The sequence below is a fragment of the Giraffa tippelskirchi genome, chromosome 4 (assembly GCF_054371585.1).
Source record: "Giraffa tippelskirchi isolate mGirTip1 chromosome 4, T2T-mGirTip1v1.2.pri, whole genome shotgun sequence".
NCBI lineage: Eukaryota > Metazoa > Chordata > Mammalia > Artiodactyla > Giraffidae > Giraffa > Giraffa tippelskirchi.
The window spans coordinates 80,880,669-80,901,303 of record NC_137278.1 but is presented as its reverse complement, the minus strand read 5'-3'; the positions used below and the strand labels follow the sequence as shown (position 1 = coordinate 80,901,303).

General features: G+C 42.1%; 1 protein-coding gene across 2 annotated transcripts in view; it reads left to right on the top strand.

Moving 5' to 3' along the window:
- Window positions 1-7,909: 7,909 nt before the first annotated feature.
- The window catches only part of GALM (galactose mutarotase), a 64,026-nt gene continuing 51,300 nt past the window's right edge, over window positions 7,910-20,635 (top strand). Inside the window, exon 1 of one of the 2 annotated variants that reach the window (XM_081483228.1) lies at window positions 7,910-8,405. In XM_081483228.1, the coding sequence (XP_081339354.1) occupies window positions 8,375-8,405 (31 nt within the window). In that variant the 5' untranslated portion in view covers window positions 7,910-8,374. Of the gene's footprint in view, window positions 8,406-18,754; window positions 19,202-20,635 lie in introns of those variants that run through there. The other variant, XM_081483227.1, reaches the window with a different exon arrangement.

Sequence of the window (20,635 nt, the reverse complement as noted above, 5' to 3'; positions counted from 1 at the left end):
GGGGCATGGGCTGTACCATACCAGGGGACAAGAAAAGGCACCTAGCTCAGTTAGCACTTCCAACCAGCAAATGTTTGGTCCCCCAAAACCTTAGGGTTTTGTTTTGTTTTGTTTTTCTAATTAACTCTTCCCACTAATGAGATTTTGCATTTGCATTATGAATTTTGTAACTTTATATCTAATTTACATCTTTCTAAATCTCATCTTTACTAAAAAAAAAAAAAAGGCTGAAATATAAGAAAGACAAAATTTAGAAAACAGTATAATTCTTTAGGACAAAATGAGAAAAGAGACAAGGTGCTTAAAAGTTCTGCTTTCACTGAGTGCAATACTGCATCAGTTCACACACACACACACACACACAACAATAGCAGATGAATTGCTTTCTGTGATATATTTAAATCAAATTACCTAACCCCAAGCTCATTTTTACAGTGTTCCTACTGACTTTCCAGCAGAAAATCACTCTTTAAAACTTTTTTGCTCTAAGAAAATTAGTGGTTGCCTAGGCCTGGGAGTCTGGGGGTGGAAATAAGAGTAATTGCTTCTGGGTAGGGGGTACTTTCTATGATAGTAAAAATGTTCTGAGCTTAGATTTGGGTAGTGGTTGCACAACTCTGTGAATATACAACACCATTGAATTGTACACTTTAAATGGATGAACTTTATGGTTTGTGAATTATCTCAGTAAAGATTTTTTTAAACCTGTTCTTGAGGAAGAATCTGGAAGAGAGAAGAGTGCCATAAAAAGAAGTCTCTTGGATGTGAGTAATCTCTTTGCTAAAGCTTTAAGGCCAGGAAACAAAGGCCAGACCCGAGGTTTTTGACCCAATATATCCTAATATTTCACCATTTTCTTTCCCCACTCTTCATCAAGATCCTTCTTCATAATTCATCATATGAATAATCTAACCCAATGCAGCCCTGTGATAGATTTTGGGGACTGACAGCCCATCAACCAGTCAGAATGTCCACTTCTCCTGCCCTTTTCCAATATAGGGGCTAGACAGCAAAATAAAATTGGCTTTCTGTATTATGGGTTCTGTATCTGTGGATTCAGCATCCATGGATTCAACCAACCTCAGATTGGAAATATTCAAAACCAAAAAAGATTCTAGAAAGTTCCAAAAAGCAAAACTTGAATTTGGCACATGTTGGCAACTACTTACATAGCATTTACATTGTATGGACAACTGTTAACATAGCATTTACATGTATTAGGTTTTATGAGTCATCTAGAGATGATTTAAAGTATCAGGGAGGATGTGGGTAGATTCTGTGCCAGTACTACACCATTTTGTATAAGGGATTCAAACATCCACAGATTGTGGTATCCAAAGAGGTCCTGGAACTCTGGATTCCCCAATGACTATATTTCTTTTTCCATTTTTGCTGCTAGAAGCAACTATGTGACTTTGATCCAGTCAATACAGTGTAAGCAGAACTCTGTCAGTTGAGATTTCCAGGGAAGGTTTAGTTCCACATGAAAAGGGATAATTACAACTGGCAGAGCCCTTTTGTCCCTTTTGTCTCTTCCTTCTTCTTCCTACCTAGAAAGCAGACATGAGACCTGGAGATGCAACAGCCAGTTGGTGACATGAGGGGACAAGCGTGAGAAAAAAAACCCACAAGCTAAGGAAGGTAGAGCAGAAACATTTGGTCCTTGTCAGCATTTCTCAGCAGCTGTACCAGTGCTGGACTGCTCATTATGTAAGAAAAAAAAAAAAAAATGTTTTTTGCTCACCTACTATTACTTGTTGTTGCAAACAAGTAGTTTGTTGTTCTTGTTGTTCAGTCGCTAAGTTACTTGTAACCAAAGGCACTTTTTAAAATATAGTTTTTATTTATTTATTTTTGGCTGCGCTGGGTCTTCTTTGCTGTGTGGGCTTTTCTCTAGTTGTGGTAAGCAGGAGCTACTTTCCAGTTGCAGTGCATGAGCTTCTTGTTGAGGTGGCTTCTCTTGCTGCGGAGCATGGGCTCTAGGGTGCACAAGCTTCAGTAGTTGTGGCACATGAGCCTTGGTTGCCCTGGGGCATGTGGGATCTTCTTGGACCAGGGATCAAATCCATGTCCCCTGCATTGGCAGGTGGATTCTTATCCACTGTTCCACCAGAGAAGTCCCCAAATCACTTTTAATAAGCCAATTATGAGACTTTTCATATTTAAAAAAGTATCTAAATATTTCAGTCTCAAAGTGGGTTTATTTTAATGTCCAGGGGCTGCTTCTTGTACACAAAAAAGTCCATTTATAGTTAATCTGGGTTTAAATTCTTATATTCTTTAATGAATTATACAAATTTGTATATACTTTATTGAATTACACAAAATTGCACAATTTTCCTTAAGCTTTTAAGTTTAATTTAACATATTTTATCTTCCTTAAAAAGCTATTAAGTGCCATACTACAGATCTATGAAAAAATAAAGAAAAAGAAAAAGTTGTTTTACAGAGACACATTAGAGCTAGGCCTTAAAGAAAGAAGAGAAAGTAAAATTCTATACAGAAGAATACATAAACTCAGAGGCATGAAAGGGTATGATGCGTTAGATGGGCATGGGAAGCCAGAGCAAAGATGAGGCTAAAAAGCTAATTGAAATCAAATTGTTCACTTTTATATATCAGATTAAGCACACCAAAGTTTAAACTATATCCTGCAGCAAACTGGAAGCTCTTAGAAGTTTTGAAGGGATTGATGTGATTATGTGGGTATTTCAGAAAGAGGAAAAGCTTGGAGAGGGCCATAGAGGCTAGTTGAAGACTATTGCACTGTAACTAATGAGAGAGGATAAAGGTTATTAAAAACAAAACAAAACAAAAAAACCCCGTGAAGATGCTGCAGGAGATCCCAGGGAAGGAGGCCAATGGAGGATAAAGCAGAGGCTCAGTCAGAAGGAATTAAGAGGAGGCCAAGTCTACAAGGGAGAGGGTCAACGTTCCTAGGAAGCATTGCCCAGTCTGTTACGAGCCACATGTTAACTAAAGCAGGCAGCAGCTTTGGAAACCAGTGAGGCCCAGAACAAACAAGTGAACAGGGGAGCAGAGGAGGCAAGGGACCCCCAGCCAAGCACCCTGGCTTTTCCTGCTGTGATAGGAAAAGCCATACCGCTCCCTTTCCTCAATACCTACTCAACACATTAGGAAAAGAAGTAGGGAGAAGGGAGTTTATCTGAGCATTTGGTTTTGGTTTTTTTGTTTGTTTGGATTGTTTTAGTGAAGAGAAACTGAACATACCTGTTAAATTAATTCAATGAGGCCATTAAACTGAGATGGCTCTAATACCATGGAGGCCTATGTAAGCAAACTGAAATCTAAGCCTGTCAATGCCTCAATGTTAAGAAATTGAAATCTAAAGGCAACCAATCACAAATAGCCAACTAGGTTTAAGATATAGCCTATCAGGACCCTAGCGGACTGGTGGTTAAGGCTCTACACTTTCACTGTGCAGGGCTTGGGTTTGATCCCAGGTCAGGGAACTAAGGTCTCACAGGCTTCATGACATAGCCAAAATATGTGTGTGCGTGTGTATATATATATCCAATCAATAATTTCCTTACTTTGTTTCCACTTTTTTCTAGAAACGTATCTCTTCAGGTTCCTATTGGTGGAGTGTTTCTGACTATTTCCGAATTGGTGCTGCCCAACGGCAATCCATTTTTGCTCTAACAAATTCATAAAAAGTTTTAAATGCTTCAGTTTATATTTTAACATATCTGAAGGGTTCATTAAGTTATTGGCATTGTTGTGCTTTAACCGAGATGGGACGTTTAACTTATCGTCACCACTACCAGTAACTAACCAGTAGGTGGGAGCTCTAGAGAAGACGGCATCAGTTATGGACAAAATAGTAGGAAAAATCCATTTTATCTGCACAACAAAGTTGAATTATACAACTCTGAATCAGAAGCCCACAAAAAAAGCCAAGTCAAAACTACAAACATTGGCTGTTTATGTGCCGCACCACCCTGAATCTGTGGGACATCAGCAATTCAGTTATCAGAGGAAACTCCCACTTATGAAGCAAGTACATTTTGGGGGGCCTAGCCCTGGCCCAAACTCTCCAGCTTTCTGCTCCAATCCATGCTTATCAAATGGTCGTTGATTATTAATCCATCACAAAGTTAGTCCATTCTAGAGACTGGCAGTGGAAAAGCATAACCTCTCTTTGAGGAAATAGAATGGGCTTTTGTTTTACACATCAGTCTCTTAACAGTGTAGCTGGTACTAGTCACCCTAAGCAGGATTCATCCTGGGGCTCTAACGAGATGGATTTTCCTTAACACAACAGTGTAATTCAACTGTCCTTCAATAGAGAATACCCTGGTGGCCTCGTGGTTAGGATTCAGGGCTTTCAACTGCCAACACCAGGTTCAATACCTGGTCAGGAAACTGAGCTCCCACAAGCTGTGTGGCAAAGTGAAAAAACAAACAAACAAAAAGCTATACTTTAATAAGGAAAAAAAAAAAAGACTGAGTCTCTTGCCTGAAAGGCTGAGGACAAGAGCTTGGACTCATGGGTGAATCCACACTCTGCTAATCACTTGTCCAGTTTCTCCTGGTGACACGACTGTTTCCCTGCCTTGCCCCTTCAGTCAATGTCGTGTCACAGTGGGGACTCCCACTTGAGATGGAAAAGGACCTGCATGGAAGTAGAACAGAGTCTGGCCAGATGTACATATTTCCTCTAAGGTCCTACACCCGTCCCACAACACACTCCAGGAGTGGTGGCCAAGCTGGCCACTCAGTCACTCATCCCCAGTCTACTTCCTTCTGACCAACTCTTAAAATTTCTGGCTGCTGACCTTTAAACTCCTTCTCCTGCTTATGTCCCCACTGCTCCCCTTGGGTTTGACCTTGGCTGACTCAAAAAGCCTTGGGTGACTCCCTAGCTTGTCTGCCTCTACCTCAACCATGAACTGAAGGGCTGCTCTCCCACCAGGCCTACCCTGGCCTCACTGACAGGACTTAGATGCACAGAACTCTCCAGGACACACTCCTGGAACAACATGGACTCAACCATGCTAGATGCGGCATGAGATGTGACAATCCCAGCAATTTCCACAACCCTTGGCTGGGCTCCTCTACCTCAGGGATTAGAGCTCAGCAAAAAGGCAGGGAAACACTCATCAGGACTGGTGATTTCCCAGAGAGGTTCTGAGAAGGTAGCTATTCCGTTAGTAATATTTGTAGGTAAAAGCTTTTCCTGCTTGGCAGTCCAGGGCTGCTATGTCAGCGCTGCCACGTCCATAGCAATGATTATGGAGTGACTGACACTCGGTACTGTGGCGGCAACTCCAGCTCACAGTTAAGTCACACCGGGTCAGCATCTTCCCTTTTAATTACTTACCATTCTGAGGTAGGACTTCCTTGGGGGCTCAGCTAGTAAAATCAATCCTAAAGGAAATCAACCCTGAATATTTATTGGAAGGACTGATGCTGAAGCTGAAGCTCAATGCTTTGGCCAACTGTTGCAAAGAGCTGATGCTGAGAAAGGTTGAAGGCAGGAGGAGAAGGGGACAACAGAAGATGAGACAATTGGATGGCATCACCGACTCAATGGACATGAGTCTGAGCAAACTCTGGGAGATGGTGAAGGACAGGAAAGCCTGGTGTGCTGCAGTCCATGGGGTCTCAAAGAGACATGACTTAGCAACTTAACAACAACAAAGTCTGAGGTAGGTAGTGGAGGCAGGCAGGGCTGAATTTGAATACTAGCCATACGTACTTGGCTGCATCTTCTCAAGTCTTGATTTTCTCAGCCATGAAATTATAACATTACACTTCCCTCACAGATAAACCGCCTGAGAACACCTAGCGTGCACATACCTGACACAGCAGACACTGACCGATGTTAATTCTGATTCCTTTTTCTGAGATTCTGATTCCAATCTGAGGCAGAATCTCCAGAATCCTAAAGATCAGCTTCACCTGAGAGTCCTTTGTACTCAGTTGTAATTCTTCCTTGTCTTAAGTCAGGGGAAAGTGGTAACCTACAGTCAGACTTGGGCCTCTGACTGGACAGGCTTCTAGAAAGGAGTAGTGTTGGTGTTGGGGGTAAGACTAAAGGAAATGCTTACTCCCTGGCTTTCAAACGTCAGTGATCATGGGAATCATTTAGGGAGTTTATTAAAACACAGGGACTTCCCTGGTGGGTCAGTGGCTAAGCCTCTGAGCCTCCACCTCAGGGGGCACAAGTTTGACCCCTGACTGGGGAACTAAGATCCCGCATGCACCAAAAAAAAAAAAAAAAGAATAAATAAAAATACAGATACTCTGGTCCCTCCCTCAGTGACTGAGAGGCACTGAGAGTCAGATCCAGGAATCTACATTTTTAATACATTTCCCAGAATATTCTAACATGCACCAAAGTATGCAAATCACTGCCCTATCTGGAAGTTTCTCTTGTCTCCTTCTTGACCTAGTTATTCTGATGGACAGAGTGGGTGCTGGGGTCCAGTTGAGGGCCATGGTAATTAAAAAGAAAAAAAACTGGTCTTTATCTCCAGTTCCTGGTACAAAGCTCTCAAATCCTTGGAATTTGAGTGATGAGTTTCTTGAGTAATGAGTGTCTTGAACGATGAGTGTCTTGAGTGATAAAGGTGTCTTATGCTAATAAGATAATCCTTGGAGGGGTTTGCGGGGGGCACACTGGATAGCTTCAGGATGGGAACTGGTCACAAGAAAAATCAACCAAGTGATTAAAAGGGCTGGACTTTCAACCCCAGCCCCTGACTTCCTCAGGGAGGCAAAAGGGGTGGAGACTGAGTTCAATCACCAATGGCCAGTAATCATGCCTAGCTAATATAACCTTGATTAAAAACCTAAAAAATAAGTTCCGTGAGCTTCCAGGTTGGTGAACACATTCATGTGGTGGGAAGATGGCATAACAGGAGAGAGCATGAAAGCTCCGCACCAATCCCCACTCCTCACCCCTATCCCCTAAAACTTGCCCTGCGCATCTATAGGGGAACCCAATTATCTCTTTGGCATGCAGAGTATATTGAACTGAAAACTATCAAGGCCCAAGAGACTCAGGAAGAACTTTTGACCTTCCCCCTGACTGCCTAAGAATATACACTGAGGACTTGTTCCAGGAAGGGCACTATCACCATAGATGCCTATAGCATAAACTAGGTATGATTGACAGACAGGAACATAGCAAAGTCTGTCAAAACTCCTCCCTGTGTCCTATTGCCTCTGCCTGGCCCAGCAAACATTTGTTTACTAACAAGCATTGCTTGTCCACCTCCTATCTGTTGTCTTCCTCCCTTTTGAAATCCCAAACCACTAATCCCAACATCCTCTTTCGTCTTGAACTGAACATGGTGTGTAAGGTGAGGACTCTGGCCATTTTGGTGAGTTACTCAGCTTTCCTGGGTCTCTTCCAGGTGTACATATTATTACTTTTTGTTTCATTTTCTTCTGTTAATCTGTCTCATATCAATTTAATTCTTAGACTAATCAGAAGAACCTAGAAGGGTAAAGGAAATTTTTTTCCTTCTCTGACACATCTCTTCCATTTGGCTGACCCTCAGTTATATTATTTGTAAGGAACTAGTAGACATAAGTATTTTTCAGGAGTTTTATGTCATTATAGAATATTAACAACCCTGAGGGGAGCCCATGGGGACTCCCAAATTTGTAGTTAGCCAGCCAGAAGAGTGGGTTGCCCAGGTATCCCATTTGCAGCTGGTTTGAAGTAAGGGCAGTCACAGGGGACTGAGCCCCTTAACTCATGGGATCTGACCCTAATTCTAGGTAGATAGGGTAGGAATTGAATTGCTGAGGACCCAATTAGTGTCATAGAATTGGTTGGTATGTGGAAAAACAACATACATTTAGTGTCAAAAGTGGTGTCAGAAAAAACCACTACATAGGGGCCCATCACATTCTGTCTGCTCCTGACTTCACCACACTTCTTTATAGAATGTGGTTGAGCCCAGAAGAAACAGTCAATTCTGCTGCAATTCTCTGACCTAAATTCAGTGTTAACCTTTTGAAGAGGAAAAGAAGTGGGGCTAAAATTTTCTCTGTTCAAGCCTACCCAGAAGGAGGGCAGAATTTGCCTATAGGCTTCTGATGTACTGACTGTAATCAGTAGCACACCCAGAAGACAGTCTCCAACAAGCCAGGAGCAAAGGGCCTGCTCTACAACAGGGTACAAGCTCGTTTACTGGAATCATCTATGGACTAGCTAACTGCCTTAACTCTGGCTGGACCCCGCCTGAGCTGCTTCAAAACCTTCTGAACCTGGTCATTTGTGTCTGCCAGACCTCTTCCCTCTAACTAGACTCTCTGCCTCTGTTCCTCCTGGCTATTTGTCAGTGATCAAGCCTTTCCTCATGCCTCAAAGTTGCTGCGATAAACTTCCTCAGCTATGTCCACTAGAATGTGCCCCAGGAGACCAGGTAAAGTCTTTTCTGATAAGCCTTCTTATCTTGGCCTCACCTCTGAAAGGCCTCCTGTGCTCCCAGAGTTTGATGTTAGAATGCTGTCCCCTCACTTCCTTGCCTTCTCTTCTCTTCCTCTTCCTGGAGAATCCACATAGTTTTATCAACCAATGCCACACCTCTTGGTACACCTGGTGGCATACCTGAAACCATTCAAAGTGGCCTCATTCCTAGTTTTTTGTTTTTTTAATATGTGATAATTTTTGACAGGGATTTCTTCTGCTATAACCCTGTTCAGGGAAAAATTAACCTGGTCAATAATTGTCTTACCCACCTGTAGGGAGAGAGACACAGTCAATTTGGTAAGAGATGGCACAAAATTAAGGGAGATGACTGAGGCCTAATGTGCTGAAATCCAAGTAGTATGAACTGCCCAAGTGCTTCTACTTTGAGCAGAGGCTCAAGTTTTCCATGAAGGAGAAGCTTCCCTAGGACTAGAAGATTATACTCCAGAGTCACCATTATCTAGAGAAAAACACCTTACAAATGCACGGTCATCCCAGGGACCTCAACTGAGTATTACTAAGGAGAATGCTAGGCAACTCCTAGACAGCCTTAGGAAATTCCTTACTGTAACTATATTGGGTCAACACTGACTCTTGGAAATCTTTCCCTCCAACTTGGTTCTGTCTCCTCTTCCATGACAGAAATAGCCTTTGTCTGGACCAACTGACTTGGGGTTTTCAATGTCTTTTATGGGAGCCTCTTATATGAGGGTTGGGGGGAAATTCTGTGTGGCTTGGGGTCTCAATGAACCCATCACCATCAAAATGGTTCCCTAACATGTACCACCCACCTCTGGGCATAATAAACTTCTCCAGCTAGAGCTCCTCCAGACCTTGCCACATTGATCCTATCCTTGGAGCCTCCAGAACCTTACTCACAAATACACCATTATCTAGAGTAAATTCTCTATCTTCTTTCAGACCCCTGAAAGTCATATGATTCCTTTGTCTTGTCACTTTGGGCAATGCCTTCAAAGTATGGGACTTGTAGTTCCATCCCAGGTGTGTACTCACAGATTTCTGGCTGTGACCACCACACACCCAAGCCACAGGCTTAGGTTATTATTATGTACAAACAGTGGGAGGACTTCCCAGGTATCTTAGTGGTAAAGAATTGGCCAAGCAGGAGATCTGGGTTCCATCTCTGGGTTCACTCCAGTATTCTTACCTGAGAAATTCCATAGACAGAGGAGCCTGGCAGGCTGCAGTCCATGGGGTTGCAAAGAGTCAGATACCACTTAGGGACTAAACCACATGCACCACAATAGAATACCTAGAATAAAGACTATACATTTCCCAACATATCCTGAAGTTTGATATGATTATATGAATACATTCTGGCCAATGGGAGATGAAGGGAAGTGAAGTATAGAACTTTCAGTATGTGTCCTTAAAGGGAGGTGGCTGCCCTTTCTCCAGCAGTCCTTGTCTCCTCTTCTCTACCCCAGTCCTCTATATGTGGACATGGTAGCATACCTCATTAGCTAAGTGGATGTTAGGCCACACCCTACAGATGATGAAGCAACAGGTTAGAGAGAACCTAGGTCCCAGATGACCACATCAAGCAGAACTGTCATCCTGACCTTGGACGACCTGTTGAGACAAGCAATTGTGACCTTGAGCATCCCTGAACACCCCTTTTGGGTATGCCAGCAGTGCAAGACTTGACCGCTCTCTAGCCAACCATTTCTGAGTTGAGTTTGCAATGAGCAGGCTCAAGAGATAAGGTAATATCTCCTCTCAGACAAAGAGCAGGCTTGCTTTCCCTTACTGTAAAAGTGATAGATTCCAGTTGAGTCTCAAACCCACTGTATGTAGAGTATCCATATTGGTCCCTTCATGCTGCCTCCATGGGTTTTGAAGGGCATGAGGAACCAATACCAACATGGTGCCCATTCTGCTTGAATGCAGTGAGTAGCTAAATCTTTTGTCTCAGACCTAGGAATCTTGTATCTTCAGCCAGCATCTGTGAAACAGTAATTTATTAACTTGCAAGTAAAGTAAAATCCTAGAATTTCACTTACCTACCTCAGGACTGTTTTTAGGAAAGAAGTCAATTTGTATCTCTTTTAAGCCACTATTGTTACATCTTGTGAGAAATTTATCATTCAAGCTCAGCGGAACATGATCTATCCAAAGCAAGAAATTGTAAAAGTGTTGGGACCTCTTGAACACATGGTATAGCAGATAGGAATTAAGAAAATGATACTATGTTTCCCGTGATTAGCAGATATGAAAGGGACTGAATCCAAGCTTACTGAATAAGCCTGGGAAAATCATGAGGGTGGATTCTCCACATTTTTTTGAGTAAGATAATTTAAAAAAAAATTTTCTTTTTCTCTAGAATGTTCAGGGGTTCTCAACCTGTTAGGAACCAGGCCATACAGCAGGCGGTCAGTAGCAAGCTAAGTTTCATCTGTATTTACAGTCGCTCCCCATCGCCCCCAGATGGGACCATCTAGTTGCAGGAAAAGAAACTCAGGGTTCCCACTGATTCTCCAATATGGTGAGTTGTATAATTATTTCATTATATATTACAACATAAGAATAACAGAAATAAAGAGCATAATAAATGTAAAGCTCCCAAATAATCTGTAAACCATTTTCTACCGCACCCCATTGGTCTGTGAAAAAATTATCTTCCAGAAAACCAGTCCCTGGTGCTTTAAAATGTTGATAGCTCTTGTCCTTTGAATAGCAGCAGAGTAATTGACAATGTTGAGAAAGGTTCAAGCAGGGTTGCATCAATACCACATTAGTCAAGAGAAAAGGCAAAGGTAAAACAAGAATAGATGTGAGGATGTGGCAACACCTGCTACTGAAACCACTGACAAAATGTTGAAAGTTCTTCATGAGACACAGATATTCTGATGTGTCAAAATATGCTAAATGCTTGAATTCTCTACAAGGACTCCCTATGTGGCTATTTTTTATTTCCAAGTTCTAATACTCTAATGACATTACTCTTTTTGGTGAGAATATGTTGTATTTGCCTGATCAGTATCCATTTTCTCTTTGGGAATAACATCCAGATTTTCCCTTGGGGAATCACCCCTCCCCACTCTCACAGTCCATATCTTTGGGTGAGCTTGACTCCACCTACAAACTACCAGTTAATCAGTTCAGAAGAGCACGTGACCAAGTGAGATTCAATACTGGGACTTTTGTTGATATTATTGGGAATGTGAAGTTTGTTTTATTCTAAGATTGCTGTATGAGCTTCCCAGGTAACACTAGTGGTAAAGAACCCATCTGCCAATGCAGGAGATGCAAGAGATACGAGTTCGATCCCTCGGTCAGGAAGATCCCCTGGAGGAGGGCATGGCAACCCCCTCCAGTATTCTTTCTTGGAGAATCCCACAGACAGAGGAGTTTGGTGGGCTACAGCCCATAGGGTCGAAAAGAGTCAGACGTGACTGAACCAACTTCGCACACACGCAAGATTGCTATATACGATGATATAAGCCTGCTGCTGCTGCTAAGTCACTTCAGTCATGTCCGACTCTGTGCGACCCCACAGACGGCAGCCCACCAGGCTCCGCCGTCACTGGGATTCTCCAGGCAAGAACGCTGAAGTGGGTTGCCATTTCCTTCTCCAATGCATGAAAGTGAAAAGTGACCCCATGGACTGCAGCCTACCAGGATCCTCCGTCCATGGGATTTTCCAGGCAAGAATACTGGAGTGGGTTGCCATTGCCTTCTCCGATATAAGACCGAGGATACTAGAAATCATAGATAGAAAAGGAATGCTGAGAAAAGGGCCAACATAGTGGAAAACAGAAACGAGGAAGAGAAATACCAGGTCCTAATGACATAGTTTTAGTCCAGATCCAGCCATGCCTGAACATGCCTGAACATCTTCAGACTTTTCGCTGTTAGTCAGTAAATTCCCTTTTTTGCCTAAGCCAGGCTTGAGTTGGTTTATACTTTCCAGAAATAAAAAATGTTCTGACTTTTGAGAGTATTGCTATCACAAAAGATTCCTAGAAGTAACTACCTAGTCTGTATAAAAGAAAATAATGTGCTCAGGCTAGCTGTGGCTCCAGAATTTATATAAATAGGTGTTATAGTTAAATCAGAGGGAATGGATGAGGGACTAGTTTTAAAGCTGCTTTACATAATTTGCTTAAACATCTATTATTCATATCAAAGAATGTGAGGAAGAAAAGACCCCACCAACCCTCCGGGCCAGTCCCTTGGCACCACCACTAACTCAAACTAAGTAAAGATCCATCACCAAAGTTAACAGAGCACTATAGGGTCTAATCCATATCTGACTATCAGTGTTTACCAGAGGCATTTTGATCGAGTGCTCTGGATTCAAATACTAGTTGTACAACTTACCAAGCTAAATGACCCTAGACTAATGTCTTGAATTCTGGGATATCTAGTGTGTTTTACCAAATTTTGCATTTGACATAAATGATATGGGCTTCCCTGGTGGCTCAGTGGTAAAGAATCTACCAGCCAATGCAGTAGAAGCCAGTTCAATCCCTGGATCAGAAAGATCCCCTAGAGAAGGAAATGGCAACCCACTCCAGTGTTATTGCCTGGGAAATCCCATGGACAGAGGAACCTGGCAGGCTACAATCTCCGGGATTGCAAAGAGTCAGACATGACTTAGCAACTAAACAACAACAATAAATGATGTATCTGTATCCTTCTGCCACTGATCTGTTTCTCCCTTAAGCATCATAATTATGAAATACATGCTTGAGGTCCTGTGGAGCCTGTTATGATTCATTTTCCTGTTATGCTATATTCCATTACATGGAATATGGATCTACCACAATATTTTAATTCATTTTTCAATTGACAGACCTTAAGTTGTTTCCAAATTCTCATTCTCTTGGGACTTCCCTGGCAGTACAGTGGTTAAGACTACGCCTTTCAATGCAGTGGGTGCGGGTTCTATTCCTGGTCAGGGAGCTAAGATTCCACATACCAAATGGCCAAAAAAATCAAAACATAAAACAGAAGCAATATTGTAACAAATTCAAAAGACTTTATAAATTGTCCACATTAAAAAAAAAATCTTAAAAAACAACAGCAACAAAAAATTTTCAGTTTTTTAGCAAATTTTCATTCTTATGCATACTACTGCCATAAATATTCTTATGCCTGTATGCAAAAGATCACCTATGGTATATTACAAGGAATATAATTGTTAGGTTATGGACCATTGCTGAGTTATATGCAATCTGACTTTACTAGATACTGATGAGTTGTCCTCCAGAGTGGTTATATGAATTGAGACTTTCACCAGCTTTGTATTAATATGAGATGCTTCTCATCCTTTCTAGCCCTCAAACATTCACTCAGCAAATATTTTTTAGTTATCTACTACTCTGTCCTAGGTACTGGGATTTCCTGCTCTCTTGGAACAGTGAAATTTCCTGCTCTCTTGGAGCTTCATTTTCTTGGCAGGAGACATAATAACAAATAAAAAATGAATATATAAAGGGTCCAGAGGTGATGAGTGTCTTGTTTCCAAGGTCTTTGGGTGCCAAGGACTAGTTCTTCTCCTTGGGCCATTCTTTTAACTATAGTAAGTGAATACAATGCCATCTTAAACCTACTTTCAGAAACTGATTTTTTTAAAACTTGTAATTACCATAAAATTAGAAGATGACTATTTTTACATTGATCTAACGTTTTATAATTTCGTTAGTGCTTTGGAGTCCATGTTATCAGTTGACCATAATACTAGCAGCATATAATGAAGTGGCTAAATGCCCCTATCTCTGCAGTCAAGCTGCCCAGGATCAAATCTTGGTTTCCTGGCTTATAATCACGTGATCTTGAACAAGTTACTTTATCTCTCTAAGCCTCAATTTCTGTGTGAGATAATAGTGTTGACTCATAGGGGTGCTGAATGTGGTGCTCAGTAAATTTTTAACACTTTATTTACTAGTGATCGATTACTAATTGGATGGGTCAATCATGTGATATTCCCATTTTATAGATGAGAAAACTGAGGCCCAGAGTGGCTGAATAAACTGCCCAGACAGTAAGTGCTGGTGCCTCATGAACTCAGGTTTTCTGGCACCAGAATGATAAAGAATCCACCTGCAATGAGGGAGATCTGGGTTGGATCCCTGGGTTGGGAAGATCCCCTGGAGGAGGGTATGGCAACCCACTCCAGTATTCTTGCCTGGAGAATCCCCATGGACAGAGGAGCCTGGAAGGCTACAGTCCATGTGGTCACAAAGAATCAGACACAACTGAGTGACAAAGCACAGCATATATGTATGTATATCATGTATTCATTCAATAGTTATTTATTAAGCAGCTAAAATTACCTGTCATTGTGCTTGGAGCTAGGGAATTCTAAAATATTCCCAATATGGTGGATCATCTTTGGGCAGGCCTGAAATTACAGCTATCTTGAGGCTAATCCCAGTACTTTGTTTCATCTGGCATTGACTAAATTCATGAATTGAATTTTGAAGACTTTACTTATGTTTTTATGGAGGATAGAGATGAATATTACTTCACTTTAGGTTGTAAATATCTTGAAAGCAAGGGTCATATTTTACCTACCAATGTACAGATAGCGCTTAGCACAGTGCCCAGTATATATTCATTGACTATTTGATAAATGAACATGTCATACAGCAAAGTTTAATCTATCTTCCTCAACAACTTCTTACCAGTCTCCATAATACCTTCCCCAGCAGCTATTTCAAAATCATTGATGAAATGGAGATGAATTGAACTGTGAAGACTCCTACCTCTCTTGAGCTTGATGGCATTCTCCCAGGTATGTGTGGCTTCCAGATTCAAGTAATTTTCATCTGAAACCAAATATAGTGTTGCTTGGGTTACAAATATATATGTAAGTCAAAAATTGAAAAGAAAGAAAGTGAAGTTGCTCAGTTGTGTCCAACTCTTGGCAACCCTGTGGACTGTAGCCTACCAGGTTCCTCTGTCAATGGGATTTTCCAGGAAAGAATACTGGAGTGGGTTGCCATTTCCTTCTCCTGGAAATCTGCCCGACCCAGGGATCTAACCCGGGTCTCTCACATTGTAGGCAGGCGCTTTACCATCTGAGCCACCAGGGAAGTCTTAAAAATTGACTCAGGGAGCTAATAGTTGAGTAAAAAGTAACAACAAAATGTATTCATGGAGAGATAAGGAATGATCTAAGATAGTACATACTGAGTGATGAAAGGAAATGATAATAAACATTATTGGAATTCTGAGCAAGGAGAAAGGAAATAGGAAGGTGGTAATGTATCAGTCTGACTAAAAATCTATTCTAGGTCTCCTTATTGACAAACTGTGAGGTATTGTGAGTTGGTTTTATTATTATATCTCAGAGAGTTTACTATCATTTTTTTTCTTTTTGGCCATGCAGCCCAACTTGTGGGATCTTGACTCCTTGCCAGGGATCAAACTCAGGCTGTGTGAATGAAAGTGCAGAATCTTAACCACTGGATCACCAGGAAATTTGGCGAGTTTGCTATTATTATGTCTCAGAGAGTTTAGTATTGTTGTATCTCAGAGAATTTCCTCTGCGTAGCAGCCTGTCAACAGCTTAAGGTTTTGGAGCCTTGATCTTCATGGGCTTAGGGTCTGATGTGCCCACCTCAGTTTCTGTGTAGAAGGAGGAGGTGGGGCCCAGAAACCAAGATTCCTCATTCCTGACTTTCCTAGCACTCAGCTTTGGGGACTAACCTCCATCTGTGAAGAAAAACAGACCTTATTCTTGACCTATTCTCCCTATACCTCACTCTCTGGTGTAAAGCAAAGGTATTCCCTGTAAGTAACTCCTCTTTGACATAACTATCACAATTCTTACACTCTTTGTCTCATAACCAAACCCTTAGCCTGTACCCTCCAAGTAAAAATAAATATCCCCTAAAATTTGACAGTGCTTCACTTTCAAAATTACTACTTCGTTTTTAGCCCAATCCAACATTTGGGATGGGGAATACTTCTTTAGATTTAAATGGCTTCTTCTTCTTTTTAAGTTCACAGATATTCCTATTAAGTATTACTGTAGGACTAGGAAAATAAGACATTTTGGTAAGAAAAATCAAGATTCGTGCCTGACAGGTGACTTAGCACAAAGTGGGACACTATGTTAAACCCTTCAAACCTAAAGGAAAATTTAGGCTCTTAGAGAGGCATTATGGTATGTTTCATTTTCTACCAAGCCAAGTTACAAGACACCCACAGTGATACTTGGCTTGGCCATCCAAATGCATTTGTTTATTTCTGTGACAACATGAGCTTGGCAGAACATTGAGAACTGGTGGCTGAGAAAAGAAAATTTGGTTTTCCTGCTCACAGAAGAGTTTCTAAGTCATCCTTGCTAACACAGCATTGCTGAAAGGCCTTGTGTATGAATCAGACATAAATGTTAAGTGGGCTGATGAGGGTGGCAGAGTTTATGAGAATTTCTGATGAAGCAGCACTAAGAGTGCTTAGCCATTATTGTGTAAGTGCAGTGCAGTCTATAATTTGACTTGTTTGGGTCTTTTTGTTATTATATGTTATGCTTCACTGAATCTTGTTGCAAATTCTCTTTTTCCCTTTTCTATCAGAACTCTCTTGATTCATGAATGAGAATTGAGGCTTTGTGACAAGAATGTTAAATATTCCTTCAAACTACACAGACATGACTGAGAGACAGTTTTGTTTTATTAGCACTTGATTCCCAGAGCATGATCCCAATTCTCCCAGTTTCCTAGACATAGGTGCATTTTGGCTTTCACCATAGTCTAGTTGACCTCCTAGGTTACTCAGTAGTAGAGAATCTGCCTGCCAAGCAGGGGTGCCAGTTTCGATCAGTGAGTCGGGAAGACACCCGGGAGAAGGAAATGGCAACCCACTCCAGTATTCTTGTCTGAAGAATCCCATGGACAGAGGACCCTGGCAGGCTACAGTCCACGAGGCCACAAAGAGCTGGCCAGGATTGAACAACTGACCACACATTGTCTAGTTGGGTCCCCTCTGAAGTATCTAGAAACCAAAACAAAAGCAGTATCAAGCAAAGACGAGATGAGTAAATAGACAGTCAAGTAAAACATGTTGTTAGGCTTCCAGAATCCTTTCCCTTCCTAGGTCCGGTACTGTCTGGACAGATTTAGCAAAGAAATACCAGGCCCCTGTATTTTATCTGACAATCCTAATAAGGCCTTTCATATCTCTACTTTAGTCCTCTGCCATCAGTGGAAGAAGAAAAACCCAAAACATCTGAGATTAGTCATCAAAACCTGGAGCAATATTTCTCAAGGTCTGGTCCCAGATAGACTGCATTAAAATACTAGGAGGAATCTGTGAAAAAAGGAGATTCTTGAATTTCACCCTAGACTCACAGAGTCAGAAACTCTAGGTATGGGCCTGGGGATATGTATTTTTTTTAAATCTCTGTAGATAATTCTGAGGCACATCAAAGCATAACAATTATCCGTGACATCTGTGTCTTTTTTAGCAGCACATACTTAAAACATTTTTCTGCTTATGGAAAGGAGATAATAAAAGTACTGCCTGTTCACTCACTCCATTGTGTCTGACTCTTTGGGACCCTATGTACTGTAGTCCACCAGGCTCCTCTGTCCATGGAATTTTCCAGGCAACAATTCTGGAGTAGTTTGCCATTTCCTTTTCCAGGGCATCTTCCTGACGCAAGGGTTGAACCTCCGTGTCCTATATTGGCAGGCGGATTCTTTACCACTGAGTCACCTGGAAAGCAATCAAAGTACAGTATCTGACATTTATTAGGACCTTAATAAATATTTATCCTTAATCCCTTTTTAAAGGAACTTTGGATTTTAGGAATAAGAGTGGGTATATACCCAAGGTCCTTTCCCAGTTCCCTGAGGAAAAGAAAGTCAGAGACTGTCTCTATATAAACTATGTACTAATTTCTGCAGGCTGCTACTCCAGGCTGGCAGTCTGGAGAGCCTCTGGGTAGTGGCTCCAGCAGAAACACCTTCAGAGTTGTTTGTGTGGGACAAACAGAATGGATCCTCAGTCAGTGTCCAGAGAAACCTGCAGTTATTTACCCCTTTTCTAAATTAGCTCTGTAATTCTTTACCATCTGGGTCAAAGAGTTAAAAATCAAAATTTCCCCCCAAGATTTCCTCCCCTAACTATTCCTAATTCTCATCCCTTCATTTATCAGCATCTTATCTGAAAGTCAGCCACCATTAACGAATGAATCTTTGCTTGTTGAGAACCTCGTGCCCGAGAAAGGGTAGAACACTGCAGATTCAGGATTTCGGTTTAGAAAGACTACAGGCCCCAAAATGCAATTTCACATTTCAAAAACTACCATTCCCAACATGCAATGCAGCAAGGGTTCCAAAGGAAAAGAACTGATTGGAAATTGCCAGCCTAGCTGGAAACTTTGCCTTCCCTCAGGCAGAGCAATTATTTAGAGAAGTCCCAGAGGATATTTTTTGCAGGAGTGGTCACTCCCTAAATCCAGGCAAGAAAGGGGAGGAGTGTGAGCCGCGTCCCGCCCCTTCTCCAGTAAATTTCTGCCGCTCCAGATTTGGCGGCGGGAGTTCGAAGGACTTGGAGCAGCTGCATACCCTGAGCTCAGCATGGTTTCGGTGACTAGAGCCGTGTTTGGAGACCTGCCCCTGGGAGCAGGGACAGTGGAGAAGTTCCAGCTGCAGTCAGACCAGCTGAGAGTGGCCATCATCTCCTGGGGCTGCACCATCACAGCCTTGGAGGTCAAAGACAGGCAGGGCAGAGCCTCAGATGTGGTGCTCGGCTTTGACGAGTTGGAAGGTGGGTTGAAGTCCGCCCCGGGCTGCGGACGGGCCCCAGGCCCGCCGCGCACACTGCCCCACACCAGCAGCCAGGGATGCGGGGACCGAAGGGAAGTACCAAGCTTGTGACCGTTTGGATCCGGCTGACTCACTGTGTTGCGATCCAGTGTTTGGAAAAAAAAAACAAAGTGAACAGAAACTGCTGTAGGACTTAGCTTCTGGTTATAGATTCAGGCTTTGCCTTAATTAAAAAGTCAGTTGAGGGAAAGCTACAACTCCAGCAACCATGGAGCGATCTTTGAACTGCCTGATCGCAGAGGGCGGGAGAGGAGACGTACTGGCTGGAGGGGTGTGGCTCGCAGCTCTTTCTCTTGCCATTTCTGAAGAAGGGGAAAAAAATCAAAGACGTGCGTCTTCTACTTCCTTTCTCCTTGATCAGATTCTCTTTGAGGTCTGGTTGTTTCAGAAATGCTCCGTAAGGTAAGCTCAGCGGGTGCAGAAGCTTATCTGCTTTGTTCTGTGGAGTTCGGTGTCCCACACCCCCTGGCTAATCAATAACCATGTACTAAAAGAACATGGAAGACCAACTTACTGTCGACAAATGAGTCTCCTTGTAACTGGGATGGATTTTATTCTGCAGGAATCCATAGACAGCTAAGAACGTGTATTAATTCATGCATTCAATCATTGTTGATTCAGTTATCTCATTCCAGGAGACAGGTCCCCACCCTCATGCAGCTTGCAGTTTAGATGTGGAGATAGACCTTGGCCAAATAATGGCATAAACAAATAATTAAAACTGCAATTTCACTGGGGCAAAGGAAAATGTACATAGTGCTTGCTGTCTCTTGGCACGCTGAATAGCTAAAGAGAAAAAGAGATCGAAATAAAGTTAGCAAAGGGCAACTGCTTGAGAATTAATTCTCTGCTCAGTGGTAAGCGTGTGGACAAAATCTGTTAGAGAGGAGGTTTGAGGTTTTCCTTTAGATGTGTGCCTTTCTGTCGTTTGCTTCTTTAGCAACGTAGCCCAGGATGGGAGGTCAACAGAAAACAGAATTGGTTTTCCCTTAGCAGACTGAAATTGGCTCTTCATTTCCTTAACAAAAATATTTTCTAAATATTCCTGAAGATTCTATTCCTTGCCCTCTGGTTGGTTGTCTTTAACTGCCTTGGACCCTCCACAGCTTGGCTTAGAGAAGGTGTAAGTAACATTCAGCAGAATTTCTTTGGTAATTTCAGCAAGCATATTATAGGAGACTCAGTGGTAGGAAGGTGCAGAGGCTGGGAAAATCAGCTCCACTTTCCCCTTACTCGCTACATTCCTTTTGGTTTCTGGGGTGGGTGTTCCTATCTCCTGTCTTCAGAGTCAGAAGAGTTGGCAAGTGACAAAATAGAATTCTTTAGAATCACTTTTGATGAGTCATCTCTTTTAGCATAACCATTTGCTAGGCGG